This window comes from Spathaspora passalidarum (genome assembly GCF_000223485.1).
Source record: "Spathaspora passalidarum NRRL Y-27907 unplaced genomic scaffold SPAPAscaffold_4, whole genome shotgun sequence".
Taxonomy (NCBI): Eukaryota; Fungi; Ascomycota; class Pichiomycetes; order Serinales; family Debaryomycetaceae; genus Spathaspora; species Spathaspora passalidarum.
Genome location: NW_006767428.1, coordinates 85,464 through 103,836, shown reverse-complemented (window position 1 = coordinate 103,836; position 18,373 = coordinate 85,464). Strand labels below are relative to the sequence as shown.

The 18,373-nt window shown below is 36.5% G+C and overlaps 6 protein-coding genes across 6 annotated transcripts; 3 read left to right on the top strand and 3 right to left on the bottom strand. All coding sequences in view use genetic code 12, as the record gives it.

Moving 5' to 3' along the window:
* Positions 1-105: 105 nt before the first annotated feature.
* Positions 106-9,111, top strand: SPAPADRAFT_50542 (uncharacterized protein; the record flags this gene model as incomplete). The annotated part of the gene is made up of 1 exon (XM_007375145.1): positions 106-9,111. One exon carries the CDS (start codon positions 106-108, stop codon positions 9,109-9,111), a length of 9,006 nt encoding a protein of 3,001 aa, XP_007375207.1.
* A 77-nt stretch (positions 9,112-9,188) lies between these two features.
* Positions 9,189-9,500, bottom strand: SPAPADRAFT_139312 (mitochondrial 54S ribosomal protein bL34m; the record flags this gene model as incomplete). Its single annotated transcript, XM_007375144.1, has 1 exon — positions 9,189-9,500. One exon carries the CDS (start codon positions 9,498-9,500, stop codon positions 9,189-9,191), a length of 312 nt encoding a protein of 103 aa, XP_007375206.1.
* Positions 9,501-9,679: 179 nt separating this feature from the next.
* Positions 9,680-10,278, top strand: SPAPADRAFT_61030 (uncharacterized protein; the record flags this gene model as incomplete). Its single annotated transcript, XM_007375143.1, has 1 exon — positions 9,680-10,278. A coding segment is annotated over one exon (241 nt), but the record flags the coding sequence as incomplete, so codon positions are not given.
* A 213-nt stretch (positions 10,279-10,491) lies between these two features.
* On the top strand, positions 10,492-14,700 carry SMC4 (condensin subunit; the record flags this gene model as incomplete). Its single annotated transcript, XM_007375142.1, has 1 exon — positions 10,492-14,700. The coding sequence occupies one exon, from the start codon at positions 10,492-10,494 to the stop codon at positions 14,698-14,700; it is 4,209 nt and encodes a 1,402-aa protein (XP_007375204.1).
* Positions 14,701-14,756: 56 nt separating this feature from the next.
* On the bottom strand, positions 14,757-15,797 carry DUS4 (tRNA dihydrouridine synthase; the record flags this gene model as incomplete). Its single annotated transcript, XM_007375141.1, has 1 exon — positions 14,757-15,797. The coding sequence occupies one exon, from the start codon at positions 15,795-15,797 to the stop codon at positions 14,757-14,759; it is 1,041 nt and encodes a 346-aa protein (XP_007375203.1).
* A 124-nt stretch (positions 15,798-15,921) lies between these two features.
* BDF1 (chromatin-binding protein) lies at positions 15,922-18,120 on the bottom strand (the record flags this gene model as incomplete). The annotated part of the gene is made up of 1 exon (XM_007375140.1): positions 15,922-18,120. One exon carries the CDS (start codon positions 17,007-17,009, stop codon positions 16,017-16,019), a length of 993 nt encoding a protein of 330 aa, XP_007375202.1.
* Between the last annotated feature and the right edge of the window lie 253 nt (positions 18,121-18,373).

The window sequence follows — 18,373 nt, the reverse complement described above, 5'->3', positions numbered from 1 at the left end:
CACTTTTTTTAGACCAAAGTAAATGGCTGCCTTTTTAGCATCAGACAACCAAGGTAAGATATATGCCAATATAACCTTTAATCATTAATATAAAAGGATCCAACAATGGCACTACAGTCACAATACATCCAGGTGGTATCTTCTTCAATCAAGGAGTATTCATTCTGGATATATTTAGTGAATTGGGTGTTGGCGCTTATCCTAGCACTTTCGTTTGTGTTTTACTTCCACCGACTATTAGGGGTAGTCATATCCTTCATACTTAAACTAATACTATGGAAATCATCCAAGACACGAGTGAATATCGAATCAGTTAAGATTTCACCGTTAGGAGGTCGTATCTTTTTGAAAAACCTAACCATTACCACATCGGATATGACGGTATCCATCCTACATTTAACTTGTACGTGGCGATACTGGTACTTACGATCCACTAGGCTATCCAGTTATCTATTCAAGTCACAATACCCACAGGATATAGCTGGTGATTTGGCCCTCAAGAACCAAAAACTACATACTAGGTTGTCATGTTTGATTGAAGGGTTGGAGATATTTATGTTCAATAGAACATTTGCTTATGACAACATTATGGAAATATTACAAAATAAAAGCAATAACAAGAGGAATAGTGGGAAACCAGATGAAACTACAGATCTGACTTCAAGTACGTTGTCTGAGGATTTTAAAGGCAATTTGCGATATAGAATCAACGCAAACGTGGATAACAATAGTCATAGCAGCAGTAGCAACAACAACAACAACAACAACAATGTTTCTCCCAATGGTAACGACCTTTCAGTGTCAGAAACCGTGCAAAGCAATAAAACATATTCTGAGACTGGTTCTCACATATTATCAATATTTTTGCAGTTATTTCCCATCAAGATCAAGGTTAAAAAGGGAGCTCTAGTAATGGGGAATGTAACTACACCATCAATATTAGTTGGATCGTGCAAATTCGCTGATGGAGTAGTTGATATTTCAAAATCACCAAACCCTGCAGATTTTTACAGATATGTACATGATTTCACCTTGGACAATTTCCAGCTCTCGATGAAACCAAATATTGCTTACGATAAGTACAGATATGGTGTAGACATTTCAGAAAAAGCCCCCGAATATCAAGGTGATCTTGCCAAGATGAAACGGTATAAAATGTGGTATAAATTTCAAAGAGCCGGCAGTACAGTGAAAGCAAAATTGAACAATCTTTTTGGAATCAATCAACGTAAACCAACTGATGAAAGAAAGCAATCTTTTGATTGGCAGGGATTAAAGAGATATACCGGAGACGACGATGAGCAAGAAGTTATGGGGATATTAAATCCCGATGAACAGTATGCAAAATATAGTTTAATATTGGATTCATTGACTACCAGGATCGTATATTACTATGATATTCCAGGAGTACAACTATTAAAAACTACACGACTACCACCTGAGCATGGAGTTGAAATTGAAATTTCTATGGGAACAATTCACTATGGTCCATGGACAGATAGACAACGTGTACCTTTGCAAAATATGTTTTTCCCACCCGTTTCTAGAGACTCGGCTCCAACAGTTGGATTTTTAGCTCCAGGGTCTAAACGTCAATATTCAGGATTTCAACTTACTTTGGTGGTCAAGGATGAAGTTGTTATCAGGATCCCTACTCGTGAACCCAGCAAGGATAAAGAAATCATTAAAACAACTGGTCTTGCTCCTACCCAAGAATCATCATCGCGACCATTTGGATGGTTAGAAATTAAAATGAGAGAAGGTTCAAATGTACTGTCGTTCACATCATATGTAGCTAATGAAGAAGAAGGCTGGCCCAACTGCTTGAAAGCTGTTTTCACTGAACCAGAAGTTAGATCATCTGTGAATCATGATGTTTTGTTTATTGCTGATTCCCATGAAATCAATGCTAACATAGGACTTCCTTTGGCTTGGAATGGAAAGTGTAAATGGGAATTTGAACAGACCAGTTGGAATGGAAGATTATTCTTTTTAAGAGAACATACACTTTTATTTTCCGACTTATTCACTGATTTTGCGTCGGGAGATCCACAACCATATGAATTCTTTCGTCCCTTTCTTTATAATATCAAATGGAAGATCATGAATTATAAACTTTATCTCAATGTCAATGACTACAATATTATCAATAATGCTTTGGACTTCAACAATAACAAATATCTATCTTTTCAAGGTCCTGAAATCACATGTGATATTGCGATTCCTTTAAATGGAATATTTTCCAAATCAACCACAATTTCATTTGAAATAGACACACCCCATTTTGATCTTATCCTTGATACACCGTCATGGCACACAGCCAACAATTTCATGCAAGAATCAAACGTGGTTGGAAGAAGTAACCATTTTAGAGTAGATGGATGCTACGAATTTTTCAGCTCGATTGAAATTAACACTTCAAATTATATTGAAATCAGGTGTATAGGAGATGAAGTGAGTTTGAAATTCTATGGGTATGTGATACGGTATTTGTTTGCTGTCAGGGAGAATTATTTTGGTGATTTTATCCATTTCAAGACATTTGAGGAGTATACTTCAGCAACTATGAATGATGAAGAGGATTCTGTAGCAGAAACAGTTACCAAGAAGGGGCAAACCGAGGATAATTATTGGAAGATGATTAAAACAGAAAATGATGTTGATGTTATAGTGACATTTCAAGTAAAAAGTGGTCTTATTTTGTTGCCTTACTTTTTATACAGTTGTCAATCCCATATTGGGCTCAGTTTTGACACGTTAGATGTTGATATGAGATTTTGTAATTATTACATGGATATGCAAGCCGATTTCAGTCCAATTTCTGCAGTATTTATTGAGAACTACAACCGAGGAAAGGATGATCCTTTGCTTAGCGTGAGTGAATATTTGACAATGTACTTTGCTTCAAACATAGATATGACAGTTGATGGATTTAGCATTCATACTCAAAGAATGTTTGGTATTCCACCAGATGAATTGACATTTTATTGTAAATGGGACTTTTGTTGTGGTGATTGGATAGTTGACAGTAACCCATTCTTTATGAGGGCTGTACTTACAGGTATACTGAACTTTTTGGTTGGATTTAAGGATTATGAGAATGCATTGGAACCAACCATGCCTACGGTCTATGATACTGCCAATTTTTCCTTTAGATGTTCTAAATTTGCATTCAAGTTGACTCCAGACGAATCAAAAGCTTTCATTGAAATCGAATTGAATGATTTTTTACTAAATTTTAATGATATTGGAAATAGAAGATACACTAATAAGCTAGTTGTACGAATAGCTGAAATTTTGGCACGTATTGTGGAACAAGATGGACAAGAAGATCAAGTTCTAGCAAGTCTTACAACTTCACTCGTTTTTAGTAATATTTGTCAAAAGGTTGATATGTTGGAAAGAAGAATGTTACAACAGTTGCATGCACGGAATAATGATGCCCCATTTCACAGATCTCCCTTTGTACTTTTGGAAGAATACAAAGATGAGTTTTATAGGAAGCAAAAAGGATGTTTCCTTACTCCACTATCGTTACCACAAGCATCAATACCACTTAATGAATCAACTATGCAAGAATCCAAACATTCTAATCTCGATATTGAACCACATTCAGATAGTGATTTTGAGAATGCTTCCGAAGAGTCAGAACGGTTGTTTGCAGGAAAAATGGCACCAACGAATGATTACCAAGATGAAGATTATACCCCTTCTTATTTCGCGGACCCAGATACTGAATATGACAATTATATAGTCGAATTAGGTGACGTGGAGGTTTTTATTTCTCCAAAATCGATTGCAGTAGCTGGAAATGTTGCTAAAGATATGACCGATTTTTCATTGAATAAAGTCATGGATGAACTTGATGTAGCTACTGTAAAAATGTTGAATAGTCTTATTAAGTCAGTTAAATCGGTTAAAAATTTCAGAGTTGTTAATCATGATGTTAGGTTGAGATTTGGGGATTTTGAAATGAACGAGGAGGAATCTACTGCCAAACCCATTGTCAAAGTTCAAGTTGTTGGTTTATCAATGGCGGTTTCCAATAGAACCGAAAGTTTGGTACATGAGGGAAAGAAGTCCATTCTTGAAGAAACTACTTTGGCCGTTCATGTTCAAGAGGTTGCAGCTATTGTCAGTAAACCTTCACAAGATCAAGATGCATTGTTTTTGGTGATGGAAGAAATTGAAGTGTGGCTAGAAAAAAAACAAGAAGGTGACATTGGATCGGTTAATTTTGAAAGAATAGAGTTGGATGTTGATGATACTCAAGCAAATTGGTTAATTGATTACTCAAAAGAAATATCAGACAAGCTTTCAATGTCAACGAAAGAATTTAATAATATGGGATCAAAAGAAGCTGCTTATGCTAATCTTGTCCACACCCTTACTCTAGCCTCAAACAAATTTCAAATTGATAATGATCCCGATGTCCTTACTCGTCCTGCCTATATTCTTCGAGCTAAGAAGGAGCACATAAGATTCTTTGATTCATGGAAGATTATTGCTAGACTTCGGCACTTGTTACAAACACTTCCGTATGATTGGTATCTAGAGCAAGATGCTGTTTTTAGGAGTAAGCAACGGGATCTTCCAAGCAATGCATTTGAGCAAGTTGTAGATATATTTTCAAAGTGGAGAATTTGGGAAGCTAACGAAGAGGAGAGATTAGACTTTTTCAAGCGTGTTTTCATTGGGCCCAACCAAGAGAGCGCCCCAACAACCGATTCACATTTCCAGATAGTAATCGCAGAGTTATTAGTCAATCTTATGTCGTCGAATGATCTGGACTTTTTAAGAATGAATCAGTTGTCAGCATCCACTAGTATAAAAAAGGATCAACAGGATAATAATTACTTTAAAGATATTCAAGCGGTGCTCAATTTAGTTGATTATAAGAGTAAAATTACCCCACACACATTGAATCTCATCAAACAATTCAAAAGATTAAATGACAAAACCGCAGTTCCTGATAAAGAAGTTACAAAGGCAACTGAAGCAACAAAACCAGTAATGAATATAAATTGTGTTGCAAATGTGGGATCGTTCCTTCAGGGAGTATTACTTCCTACTACAACTTTAGAATTAACCGGAAATCAACTATTATCTAGATTTGAATTGACTGGTCTTGGTAATATCCTGAATGCATTTAACCTTGGAGTAATAGAGCTTAACATTTACAGTAGGTTAACACATATTTTTAGCATGCGTTTGAAGGATTTAGCATGGGTAATTGCAAAGTTACAGAAGGAAGCACTAGATGCTAAGTTTGATTTGGGTGAGTTAACAACGCAGCTTTTCGATAAAGATGGAAATTTTCCTTCAATTTTAAAACAAATTGTTCACGAGGATATCAGTTATGTTCGGGGCTTAATTGATTCATTTGATAAAGAAGGAGACTCCAAAGCTGTCAAAAACCACCCAGAGAACAAAGACAAAGAAGAGCATTTTATGTGCATGACCATTGATGTGAAATTGAACAAGTTTATCTATAAAGTTGAAGCTTTGGACCCTTTTGTTATCGGAGGTTCCTTGTTAGGAATTGAGTTTTCAATCAGTAAGATATGCGAGAACTTACTCTTCAACACCATTTTGACAAAAGCCAACTGTAATATAGATTTATTTGGAAATAACATCGTGGAATTGAATGGTTCGGATTTGAGGAATTTTATAGAGCTTGCAACACTCGACGATATAATTTTGGTTAGTAGTACACTTTCAGTTGCAAATACAAGAGCATTTGCTCCAAATTTACTAGTGTCAATTGATCTGGCAATCAAGCAAATTCCGATTTTAGAAAACAAAATTGAAACCATGATCAAACTTTTCGATAATATAGAGAAGCCTAGAAATGTGAAAGTAAAGCCAACTGCTAAGAAGAAGTACTTGTTCAAGGTCAAACTTGCCAATGATTATGTTGGCGTGTCTGCATTTGTTAACAATTCAAAGCTTTCATTTGCAGTAGAATCCACAACCATGGGACTATCTAATGTGGCAATGGATGAAAATGGAGAAGACGGAAATTATAGAGAAGTTCCGTTATTTGGTGAATTTGCCGTTCCTACTGCACGATTTTCGCTTATAGATAGACACATTCCAATTGGGTTGTCAAACTTGCTTGATGTGAATATCGTGGTTAGGCTTTTGAATGATACTGATAGTCGAAGAGATCGACAAACATTGCAAATTGAATCCCAGTACTGTCGTTTATGTTTATCAGAACCAGTAATTTTCAAGTTAGTTTCGATTGTTGATGATATTGTGAATATTATTCCCCAGAAAATACCAACCAAAGAAGTTTCAGATGCTACACCACTTAAAGGTATTACTGAAATTGTTTATTCCAAAATCTCAACAGTACAGTTCCTTTCATATAACTTTTGTTTAGGATGGTTATTTAGTGGTTCTGGAAAGGAAACAACAAAGGACTATCCAGGGGTTATTATTGGAGCAGAGAGGTTCTTTGCCGCTATGGAGGCAGATATAGGAAAGTTTACATTAATGGATGCTTACTTTTCGGTAGCTCACGGTTCTCGTTCATCTAATTATTACAGTACACAATCGGAAAAGGATAATTTGAATAGGGCTTTCTTACCAACGATTCAATTAAATTACACAGTGGAAAAACAAGCAGAGACAAAAAGTGCAAGGATCACCATGCATGGTGATGAGCTTGACGTTAAGTTTTTGTCTAATTCAGTAGTGATCCTTGAGAAATTAGCTGAGCTGGGAGCAAGTGTTCAGGCATACTTTGGTCATAGAAAAAAGACTATCTTGGAACGACTTAGGGAAGCCCGAGAATTGAAGTCAGAATCATCAATGTCGGCAATTAATACGGATTTTGAATCAATTGAATTTGTATCTACTTTTGCAGGATCTACAGTATTGCTTTACCGTTTAGAAAATCAAGATACAACTGATTCTCCATCCCTTTTCTTACAATCACCAGCAGTTAAGATGGCATTTAAATATTCAAGAAAACTGGCCAGTAGCAAACGTCTGATCAAGTGTGAAGTATTCACGTCTTCATCAGATAATATTTTGTATCCAAACTGTGTTCCTGTCGTCGTAGATATGATCACAGGTGTCAAGAGTTTTATAAAGAAGTCATCTAAAGATACAAGCTCTGTAAAGACAGTTGAAGAAGGCAAGGGAACTGAATTTATGCAAAGTATGTTGGAAGATACGGATATTCATCTTAGATTACGATTCGAGAAGCAAATGCTTTCATTAAGTTGCGAGCCAACAGCCAAGGTTGCTGCTATTGTTGGTACTGAAGGTATGTGCATTCAATTAAATACAAATGATGGGCCTGTTCCTGGGGGTACACTAAACGTTTTGCTTGACAATATTTCTGCATCATTGCAACATATATATTCTCGAGAAATTAGTGCATCTGCAGGAATTAAAGGTGCTATTCTTTCCAGTGTATTTGAATTTGCCGAGGTCGAAAGAATGTTTTCATCTGGGGCTCTTACTGATGTTGATGGTTATATTAATGTTAAACAATATCAAGATGTTGAATTATTCAAGGATATTTGGTTCCCTAAAGAATCATTAGAGTTATTTTCCAGCTTTGTTTCCGAAGATGATCCAACAGCCGATACTCACTTGCCCATCTCCACTTTGGCTGCAAATAAGAGTATAAGTTCGAGTTTTAAGCAGGTTTCTACCACTTATGCATTCCCATGGATTTTAACGTTTTTAGTTTCTAATGTCAATCTTAGAGTTGATTTTGGTCAAACATTAGGTAATTTTAAATTGAATGTGGATAATTTTTGGGCGGTATCCAAGAAATCAGCTGATTGGACACAAGATCTTAAAACAGGTATTCATGCGATTACATTAATGTCTGAAGGAAGATTAGGAGGTAATGTCATGGTTGAGAATCTTAATTTACATACAGCTATTTGTTGGAAGTTAGACCTGGGAACAACACTTGATGTTCCATTAATTTTAGTTTCAGGTGGAATCGAAAGATTGCATTTGAAGACATCGTTTGATTACCATGTAATTGCAATTGCTAATTTAGAAGATTTTTCAATGGATATTTATAACAAGAAGAGTGAATATACTCTTGCTAAGGATCATTTGTTTGTAACTACAAAGTTCAAGAATGCTCAAGTATACATTACCACATTGACACCATCTAATATTTTAGATATTCAAAATGCAATTCGAAGAATGGTTCAAGAGAATAAACGGTCATACAGAGAGACCCTTCGTGATTCATCCAATGGAAAGAATATCGGGAAATCCAAAGTGGCAGAGTCAATAGTGACCAAGAAGATCTTGGAGACGGTGAAAAAGTTGGAAACCAAGATCTTTGTGTCTGCTGGAAAAGTTTTAATCCACGTGTATCCATCGTCATTTGAAAACTCAAAGGCATTAGTGGTGCAACTTGACGAGTCAACAGCTAAATTCCAACAGAATGAATATACTAGTGGTATTTCTAACGAATTAGATATCAAGTTCAATGATTTGAAAGTTTCCTTGGCTAATATCGATCCTGTTCTGGAAGAATTTGTCAATAGTTGTACTGTTTTTGAGTTTGTTGAACGTGCAGATTCTGCTAGTGGAGGTACAATATTTGTTTTCCCTTCATTTAAAGTATCCATGAGAACATTCCAAAAGGAAAACTTGATTGAGTATTTGTTCCAATCTACTTTTGATGGCACTGTTGATATTCGTTGGAACTTGGGGTCGGTTAATTTCATTCGTGAAATGTATTCAATTTACAATCGAGCACTTTCGTCGAGAATAGATTATAGAAAGAAGATGGAATCATTTGATGAAACAAACAAATTAGACGAAAGACCATCGAGAAAGTCACTTAGAGGTGAAGGAGCCAACCAAGATATAGACAATGCAATTAGAGAAACGATTGAGAAAGTGGAAACTTCGTCAAAGTACCGTTATGCTGCATTGGCGCCACCCATTATAGAAGCACCGCAGATCAAGGAATTGGGAAACGCAACTCCACCATTGGAATGGTTTGGGTTACATAGGAACAAATTTCCAAATGTTACGCATCAATTGGGTATCATTGCCTTACAAAAACTTGTGCACGAAATCGAAGTTCAGTATTCCAAGATGTTAGGAAAGGCTTGATAGTTAATACTAGTTTGAAATAATTTAATGAAACTTATTTATTTATTAATAATCTAATACTATATACATGTAGTGTTTTAATGGGTCAAGAGCCATCTACCCTTGGATTTTCTTTTCGCGAGAACTTTCTTACCATTTCTGTCTCTAAGTCTGGCCAAGAATCCAAACTTTCTCTTTCTTCTTAATGTAGATGGTTGATAAGTGTTACCAAGAGACTTGAATCTTCTTTGCATTAAACCAATCACGGATTGCAAAGGCGATTGAATGGATGGAGTGGTGGTGGATAAAACTGATGATGATAGAAGGGTAGTGGTTGGTTGTGTTTGAATGGCTATTCTAGAGCCACCGAGGAGACCTCTAGATGTTTGTTTTAATACACTAGCAAACATCCTGTATTTTCACGGTTGAGACTAGCTTTAGACTAGTGCTTTGATATTGAGAATTCAGATTTTTTTTTCACCTTTATGATTTTGTGTGCTGATGTAAACTGACACCAGAGTAAATACAAGCATGGAGACCTCAGGTTATAATCATCTCAAAATTTTTTTGCTGCTAAATAAACTCCTTCGTATCAAACACAAATATAGATTGCAATAGACATGTCAACATTCAGAGCAAGAAGAGCAATTCCTTCGGTTTTAAATACACCAACAGCGATCAGAATAAACGAATCCACAAATATCACCAACTCTGATGCCGAAAGAGCATTAACTGAATTCATAGATGCCAGTGATGCCATCGCAGCTGGATTAGAACAATCCTCTAAAAATACTGGGTTGTCCAAGAACAACGATTCCAGTGCAGTATTAAGTCAGTTGAAGAGAATTCAAAGAAACTTAAGAGGACTTCCTCCATTAATTGCCGAATCACAACCGTTAGATAAGACAGATTCTACCATAGAGCCACCAAATAAGAAGATAAAGTTTGATGAATCTGAGGACGAAACTAAGCAAGAAGAGCCTGTGCAAATACAGGAAGAAGACAATGACGATGTGTTGGAAATAGGATACGACGAGGAAGACGAAGACGAAGACGAAGAGGAAAAACAGCCACAACCTGTAGAAGTTAAGGGGGTTGAAGAAAAGAAGGAAAAGAAAGAGAAGAAACATAAAAAGGACAAGAAAGAAAAGAAGGAAAAGAAGGAGAAGAAAGAAAAGAAGAATAAAGATTAGATAACTACATACCATTTGTAATAACAGCATAGTTAAATTATTGTACTTTATATTTCAAGGGTCGTGTAGAATGCCCAGTAATCCACGCTGTATTTTTTTTTCCCATTGTTTCCTTGTACTTTCATACTTGTTTTGATTTCAGATTTATAACCAAATTTAGTTGTAACTTCAGAAACAGTTATAGAAATAGAGTCTGTGCAGTTCAATCATGAAGAGAAAGAGACCAGCTATACCAGACAGCGAAGATGAATCCACATTCATCAATAATAGCGACTACAGCGCTCTGAATAACGGCCATTCACCTGGGCCAAGCGTGGCTGCACCAGGTTTGAAATCAGAAGGTGATGACACGTTCATGACAGCTGAATACAATCAATCTGACAATACTAACATGGTTTTTGAACATAGCGACATAATAACCGATGGACCTAAGATTCAGATTGAAAGAATTCCTGAAGAAATTGAGAATGGTCTTGTTGATGACGCGTCTGAACCTTCCAACTCAGACCCTGAAACAGACCCTTCAACCCACATGGCATCCATAGTGAATGTCCAGGAGCCTGCGGATGTCTCAGCAGTACTGAAACAAGAAGAAAAGACCTCCTTCATTGCTAGCAGCCCAAATCACCCACCGCCAGTAATATTGCCTATAATTTCCCCAACAAAAAAGACGAGAGAGTCTCTTATAGTAAACTCAGCAATTAAACTGGAGCCCCGATTAGTGATTGACAAGCTTCGTCTCACAAACTTTAAGTCATATGCAGGAGAACAAATTATTGGTCCGTTTCATTCGTCCTTTTCAGCTGTGGTTGGCCCTAATGGTAGTGGTAAATCCAATGTTATCGATTCTATGCTTTTCGTATTCGGCTTCCGAGCTCTGAAAATGAGACAGGGGAAGCTTTCGGAGTTGATACATAATTCAGAAGGTTTCAAACCAGATTTTTGTCAAGTTGACATTTACTTCCATTTAGTTCTAGATGACCCAATTGATCCTCAAAAATCAGAAATTGTACCCAATTCAGAATTAATTGTTTCGAGAAAAGCATTCCGCAATAATCTGTCACTGTATTACATAAACGGAAGAACAAGTAATTACACCGATGTCACCACATTATTAAAAGAGAAAGGAATCGATTTAGATCATAAGAGATTCTTGATTTTGCAAGGTGAAGTTGAATCGATTGCTCAAATGAAACCAAAAGCTGAAGGTAACAATGATGATGGATTGTTGGAATATCTTGAAGATATTATCGGAACCACCAAGTACAAGAAGTTGATTGAGGATAGTATGTTACGAATTGATGAATTGAATGACGTTTGTATGGAGAAAGCCAATAGATTCGATTTAGTGGAAAAGGATAAAGAACAACTTGAAAGTAAAAAGACCGAAGCACTTCGATTTTTGGAATTGGAAAAGAAATTAACTCATGCTAAAAGTATTCAGTTTCAAGTGAATATTTTCCACCATAATAAGAAGATTGAACATCGTCAAAAGGAATTTGATGAGTTAAACCAAGAATTAGAACAAGGTAGAGAAGCCAACAAGGAACTTCTTCAAGGAATAGAGAAAGAAGTTGATCAACAAAAGAAAATTGAAAAAGAGATAAAGATTTTAACCGGTCAAATTGATGAATTGGTGAAACATCGTAAAGAAATAACCAAACGTAACGTTTCCAATGAAGAAAAAGTAAAAAATTTAAACAACAAGTTAAAGAAAATCCAAAAATCCTTAGAAACACTGAAACATACCTTGAATAGTTCAAATCAAAAACTTTCCAATTATGCAGATGCTCAAGCACAATTCAAATCTGAAACTGAGAAATTGAATAATCAATTAATAGAAGAAGATGCTAAGTTGCAGGAAATTAGACAAAGTTTGACTGAAAAAACGTCTGAATTCACTAAGGAGATTGAAGCATTGCAAACCAAGTTAGAACCATGGAAGAACCAATTAAAGGAAAAAGATAACGCAATTCAATTAGCACAATCAAATATTGAAATTCTTCGAACTCAAATGACTAGTACAACAAAGCAACTTGATGAAGCCAAAGAGAAACTTTTAACAATCAAGAAAGAAGGTAAAGAAAAGGAAAATGAATATCGAGAAAATGAAGAAAAGTTGGAAAAGATTAAAGAACAAATTGCTCTTGGTGAAGAACAATGCAAGGTAGAAAGAAACCAAGTAGAAAACATGAAGTCCCAATTAAGTTCATTCAGACATAAAGTACAAGAATCATCTAGTATTGTCCTGACTAATCAAAACAAAAACAAGGTTTTAACCGCTTTACTTCGTCTTGCAAAGTCAGGAAGAATCGATGGGTTTTATGGAAGATTAGGTGATCTTGGGTTAATCGATGAGAAGTATGATATTGCTATCTCAACAGCTGGTGGACCAGCATTGGATTCTATGGTTGTGGAAACAGTAGAAACTGCTCAAAGTTGTATCGAATATTTGAGAAAGAACAACTTGGGATATGCCAACTTTATATGTTTGAACAAGTTACGTTCTTTCAATCTTGCTCCTATACAAACTCCCGGGGATCCTGCTAAAGTTAAAAGATTGTTCGATTTGATTCAACCTACTAGTTCCAAGTTTGCTCCAGCATTTTATAGCAAGCTTTATAATACATTGGTTGCTCCTGATTTAGCTGAAGCTAAACGAGTAGCATATGGTCCAAAGAGATACAAGGTTGTAACATTGGATGGTAAGGTTGTTGATATTTCTGGTGCTATGACAGGTGGTGGTAATTATCCATCGAAAGGAGGAATGAGATTAACTAATTCCCGTGGAGGTACTGAATCTATGGTTTCTGAAAAGGACCTTGAAGAAATGAAGATTAGATTGAATGAAATGGAAAATAAATTTGAAATGGCAAGTGCTGCATTTGAAGAAAAGAATTCCATGTTGAGGAAATTAAAGGATTTAAAACCGGAAACCGAGTTTGCAATAAGTAGACTAAGACTTGATATTGAATCTCTTGCATCTGAAAAGAAGGAGATTACCCAAGTCTGTAAGAACTTAATTGCCGAACAACAAAATATGGAAGAAAGCAACCCCTTTGAACAACAAATTAAGGAAAAAGAGCAAGAGGTTGAGAAATTAACCATTGAACGTAGTGAGCTCAAATCGGAAATGAAGGTCTATGAAATGCAGATTTCTACTTTTGAACAAAAGATTATGGATGCTGGTGGTGTTGAATTGAAGATGCAAAGCTCCAAGGTTGATTCTCTCAAGAATCAAATTTCTATTATTCACGAGAAAACTTCAGGTGATAGAATGACAGTTAAGAAATTAGAGAATGATATCAAGAGACATACCAAGATTATTGAAACGGCCACCAAGGAACAAGAACAAGCTCAAGCTGATTTGAATTTAATACAAGCTTCTCAAGGTGATGTTGATTCTGAACTACAAGAGATAAATGGGAGAATCAAGCAATTGGAGACGGAAAGGGGTGATCGTGAAGATGAATTGGAAACACTCAAGACCGAGCTTGAAACAAAACAGGATGAAATCAACAAGTTTAAGCTGGCTGAAATTGAGCTTGAAAACAAGTTGGAGAAAGTCAACTCTCTGATCAAAAAGCTACATCATTTGATTGAACAAGACAAGGAAGAGCTTGAAGGTATTATTCCACGTGATGCTCAGCCATACTTGTATTGGCTTGAAGAAGAAGAACAAGCTAAATATAATGGAGGTATAATTGAGCAACTTTCTGAAGAAGAGATTCGTGATGTTGATCTTGAGAATGTGAATGCTACAATTGAAGAATTGGAGGCATATATGGCTAATGTCAAGGTTGATATTGAAGTTTTGAAAGAATATGGGACAAAGATTGTTGAATACAAGGAAAGAAAGAATGATCTTAATCAAGCTGTTGAGGAGAGAGATGTAAGTAAAGATTATTGCGAGGATATGAAGCGGAAACGATTAGATGAATTCATGGTTGGATTCAATACAATTTCAATGACTTTGAAGGATATGTATAGAATGATTACTATGGGAGGTAATGCCGAGCTTGAACTTGTTGATAGTTTGGACCCATTCTCGGAAGGTATATTGTTTAGTGTGATGCCACCAAAGAAATCCTGGAAGAACATTTCCAATTTATCCGGGGGTGAAAAGACTTTAAGTTCATTGGCATTGGTTTTTGCCTTGCATACATACAAACCTACTCCATTATATGTCATGGATGAAATTGATGCTGCTTTGGATTTCAGAAATGTGTCTATTGTTGCCAATTATATTAAGGAGAGAACCAAGAATGCACAATTTGTGGTTATTTCATTAAGAAACAATATGTTTGAATTGGCTCAACAATTGGTGGGTATTTACAAAGTTAATAACAAGACCAAGAGTATAGCGTTGGGTAATATTGATATTTCCAATTTCAGTTTTGGAAAAGTGTCAAGTTGAATTACCAAGATTATAGAGTTGTAAATAAATACTGTAACATTATTAATTAAAACTATCTATAATTGTAATCCCTCTAGTTTATCCAAATGCCAAACTGGTTCTACACCAGTAGCAAACCCATCTTCGCCTTTTCTTTTCAATACAAAGTATCTATCAAACCAGTCTATTAAATCAATCATGCAGGTGGTTTCGTTCATTTCCTTGACATATTGTCGTGGTATAATGTCTTCCAACATTTCCGAGAAATGATGTTGTGCTACTCTAAAGGGAAGCCCATATGCAGTGCATAAATGCATAAACATTTCAATGGCACCCCATGGGGCCTTTTCATAGCCTGCAAATAATGCAGGGTTTTTGAGAACTCCACGAGCAGACATGACACCATCCACACCGGTATATTTTGCAATACGGTGACAATCAGCAAGTGAAAACCCATCCCCATTAGCAATGACTGGAATATTTGCTGGAACATGGTTTCTGATCGCCTTTATGGCATCCAAATTAACTGGGACAGATGACCTAGTATTCTTTGTTCTTCCATGGACAGTTATGAAATCGACACCCGCATCAACCACTTTATCTACAAACAGGATGGTTTCATTGATGTCTGGATGTATTCTAATCTTGGTGTCTATGCACACGGTATTACCATATTTTTCTTTTACAGCTCTGACCATATCTGCAACAAGATTTGGTTCACTCATCAAAGCTGCCCCGATTCCCTCACGTACTTGTTCCTTGATTGGACATCCACAGTTTATTCCAATACCATCTACAAATGGATGAATCATAGCCACAAACTTCAACATATCTTCAACGTTATTGACTCCAACTTGGACAATAACACAACGATCTCTTGAGTTGGTAGTGAAATCAGAATATCTGGCAATCTCATTACGTACAAACTCACGTGCAAGTATCATAGGTGTGTACACAATGTCACATTTATAGTGACGTACTAGTTCTCTGAATGGAAGTTTGGAATATCGTACCATGGGACCAGCAATGTATACTGGTCTATTCTCGGACTTTGCCGCTTTGATGACATTTAGTGGTTGATACTTTGGATCTCGTGGCACTCTTTCCGATGTTGTCATTCTGATGTTTACTTGAAGTAGTTTGTTGCAAATAAGCAAAATTTATTTTGTAGTTCAAAAAAAAAAAAAAGAATTTCTTTTATCATCGAAGGTCGTGCACAATGCACAATATCACCAGTTTTTTAAATGTACGTACAAGTCACATTAATGCAAGTATTAGTATGTACACATATATAGTTATATAATACAGAGAAATTACTGTAGAAGACTAGGTAAAAACTATTCTTCTTCAGAACTTTCTGAAGAGGCATCATCATCTTCAGAAGATTCTTCATCATTATTAGTAATTCCCATGAATCCATTACCACCACTACCTCCAGTTTCACCTTCATCAAATAATGCCAATTGACTTCTTAAATGGGCCAATTCATCAATGTTTGTTCCCAAGATTGGCTTACTTCTCTTGTTGGCCATTTTCGAGGATAATTTCTTGCCAAATAAGAAATCATACAACTTCAAAACAGTTCTATCTTCCAATTGGTCCATGTCCAACTCAACTTCATCTTCATTACTGATTTCAACATCATCCTTAATGATCTTGATCAATGCTTGCAACTTCTTGTCAGAAAGATTAGGAACCATTTCTGAAACTTGTTTCTTCATTTCATAAGTCACAACAGGTGCAGGTGGGGTAACCTTTGGTGGGGGTGGATGAGTATCCTTCAGAGACTTGGTCTTTTTACTCTTGGACTTAGCCTTTTGTTGTTGTCTCTTTTTTCTCTTAGCTGCTTGTTGTTCACGCAATCTCTTCAAGTGTTCCTTCTTCATTTCATCCAATTCCTTCTTCATTCTAATCAATTGGTTTTCTAAGAATTGAATGGCAGGAATTTCCGACAACATATCTTCATTAATTTCAACATCATCGTCATAGTCATCATCACTGGCTTCACCATCACTAACTTCACTCTGAGGAGGAGTTGGTTCTGGAACCGGTCTATTAGCCCACTTCTTATCAAACACAGCTTCTAATCTATGTCCCATCATATTGACATCTGTACCTTCAGGATTGAACAAATAGCAGTTCTTGAACACTAAACGAACATCATGCTCGAATTCATCACCATTTTCATATTGGTTATTGGCCAACTTGGTTTGAATGGTACCTAAATCCATTGGTTCCTTAACAACTTCATTATAGTTTGGAATGTTCAAAGCAACGGTATCCACTGGAGATAAGAATGGGAAATTGTAATTGTAATGTTTCTTGGACATGAGTTCCTTAATGGTTTGATTACAGAATCTTAATTCAGCAGCAAACTTCTTCTTTCTTGGACGTACGTCATAAGGTAATTCTTTTGATTTTGGTGGATGGATAACACGTTTTGGTCTATGAGCAGCTAAGGAATCCTTTGATTGTATCTTGGCATCAACACGAGCAGGAGAAATAGCTCTGGATTCCTTGGCTGGAGTTGCAGTTGACAACACCTTAGGTGGGAAGTTCAACATGTGTTTTTCAAAATGGGCTTGAATATTCATAGCCATTTTAGAGATACCGGCTGATTCCCCATTGAATTTCTTACAATTATTAACCATCAAATTGAAATCATCAACAATTTGAGTGGAGTCCTCATAAGCTCCAGCATTGAGTTTACGTTCGATGGTGGACAAATCCATAGGTCGAGGAATGAAGTTGTAATAAAAGGGAATGTTCAACTTGACAGTATCAACCGGATGAATGAATGGGACAGCATCTTTAAGTCTCTTGATTGCCTTTATGACATTAAGAGCAAACTTGGTTTGGTGGGCCGGTATAGGGTTAGCAGGAAGGTTATCCATATCTGGTTCTTGAGGAGGTTTTGGTGCCGGATCTGTGAAGACTGGAGGAGCGGCTTGTGGTTCAGTTGAACCTTCCACTGGTGTTGTAGCTACTGGGGTTACTTCGACCGGGGTTATTTGAGATGCAACTGGAGCTTCGGAAGCTTTATCTTCTTGGTTTTCAGCAGGTGTTTCAGCAGTTTTTTCGTTGACTGGTTCAGGCACACCTTCCACTGGTTGTGCTGGCTCTGCAGGCTCTGCAGCGGGTTCAGCAGGTTTATTGTTTACTTCAACCTGAGCAGATGTTTCCTCGGTAGCCGGTGCATCCTCATCAACCTTCAATCGTTTAGTTTCAGGTTCAATGTCGTTATTATTGAACAAAGAATCAACGTCTTGGTCACCACCATCCTCTTCCAACTTTCTCTTTTCTGGAACAGGGGACGGATTTGGTGGCGATAGAGGATGCTGTGCTAGTTCAGAAACCTCAACTGGTGGTTGTGACTGTACTGCTTCTGGAATACTATGGTCTTCACTCATTTTATGATAGCTTTCTGATGATGGAGTTTGGACAGGAGTACTTGTTCCCACTTCGGACATAACTTTTGGGAATTGTATTAGTTTAAATGAAAGTAATTACTTCTAATGAATGTATGATGGCAACAAGAAACACAATCCGACAAGCACAGTATAGTGGGGGATATATATGTCGGTGGTGTAATCCTTAAAAAAAAATGGCTTGCTGATTATCACGTGATCTAACAATTACCTCAGATAACAAAGTACGGGTTTGCAGCCAAATCCGGGTAATAACGAGGAGGGGG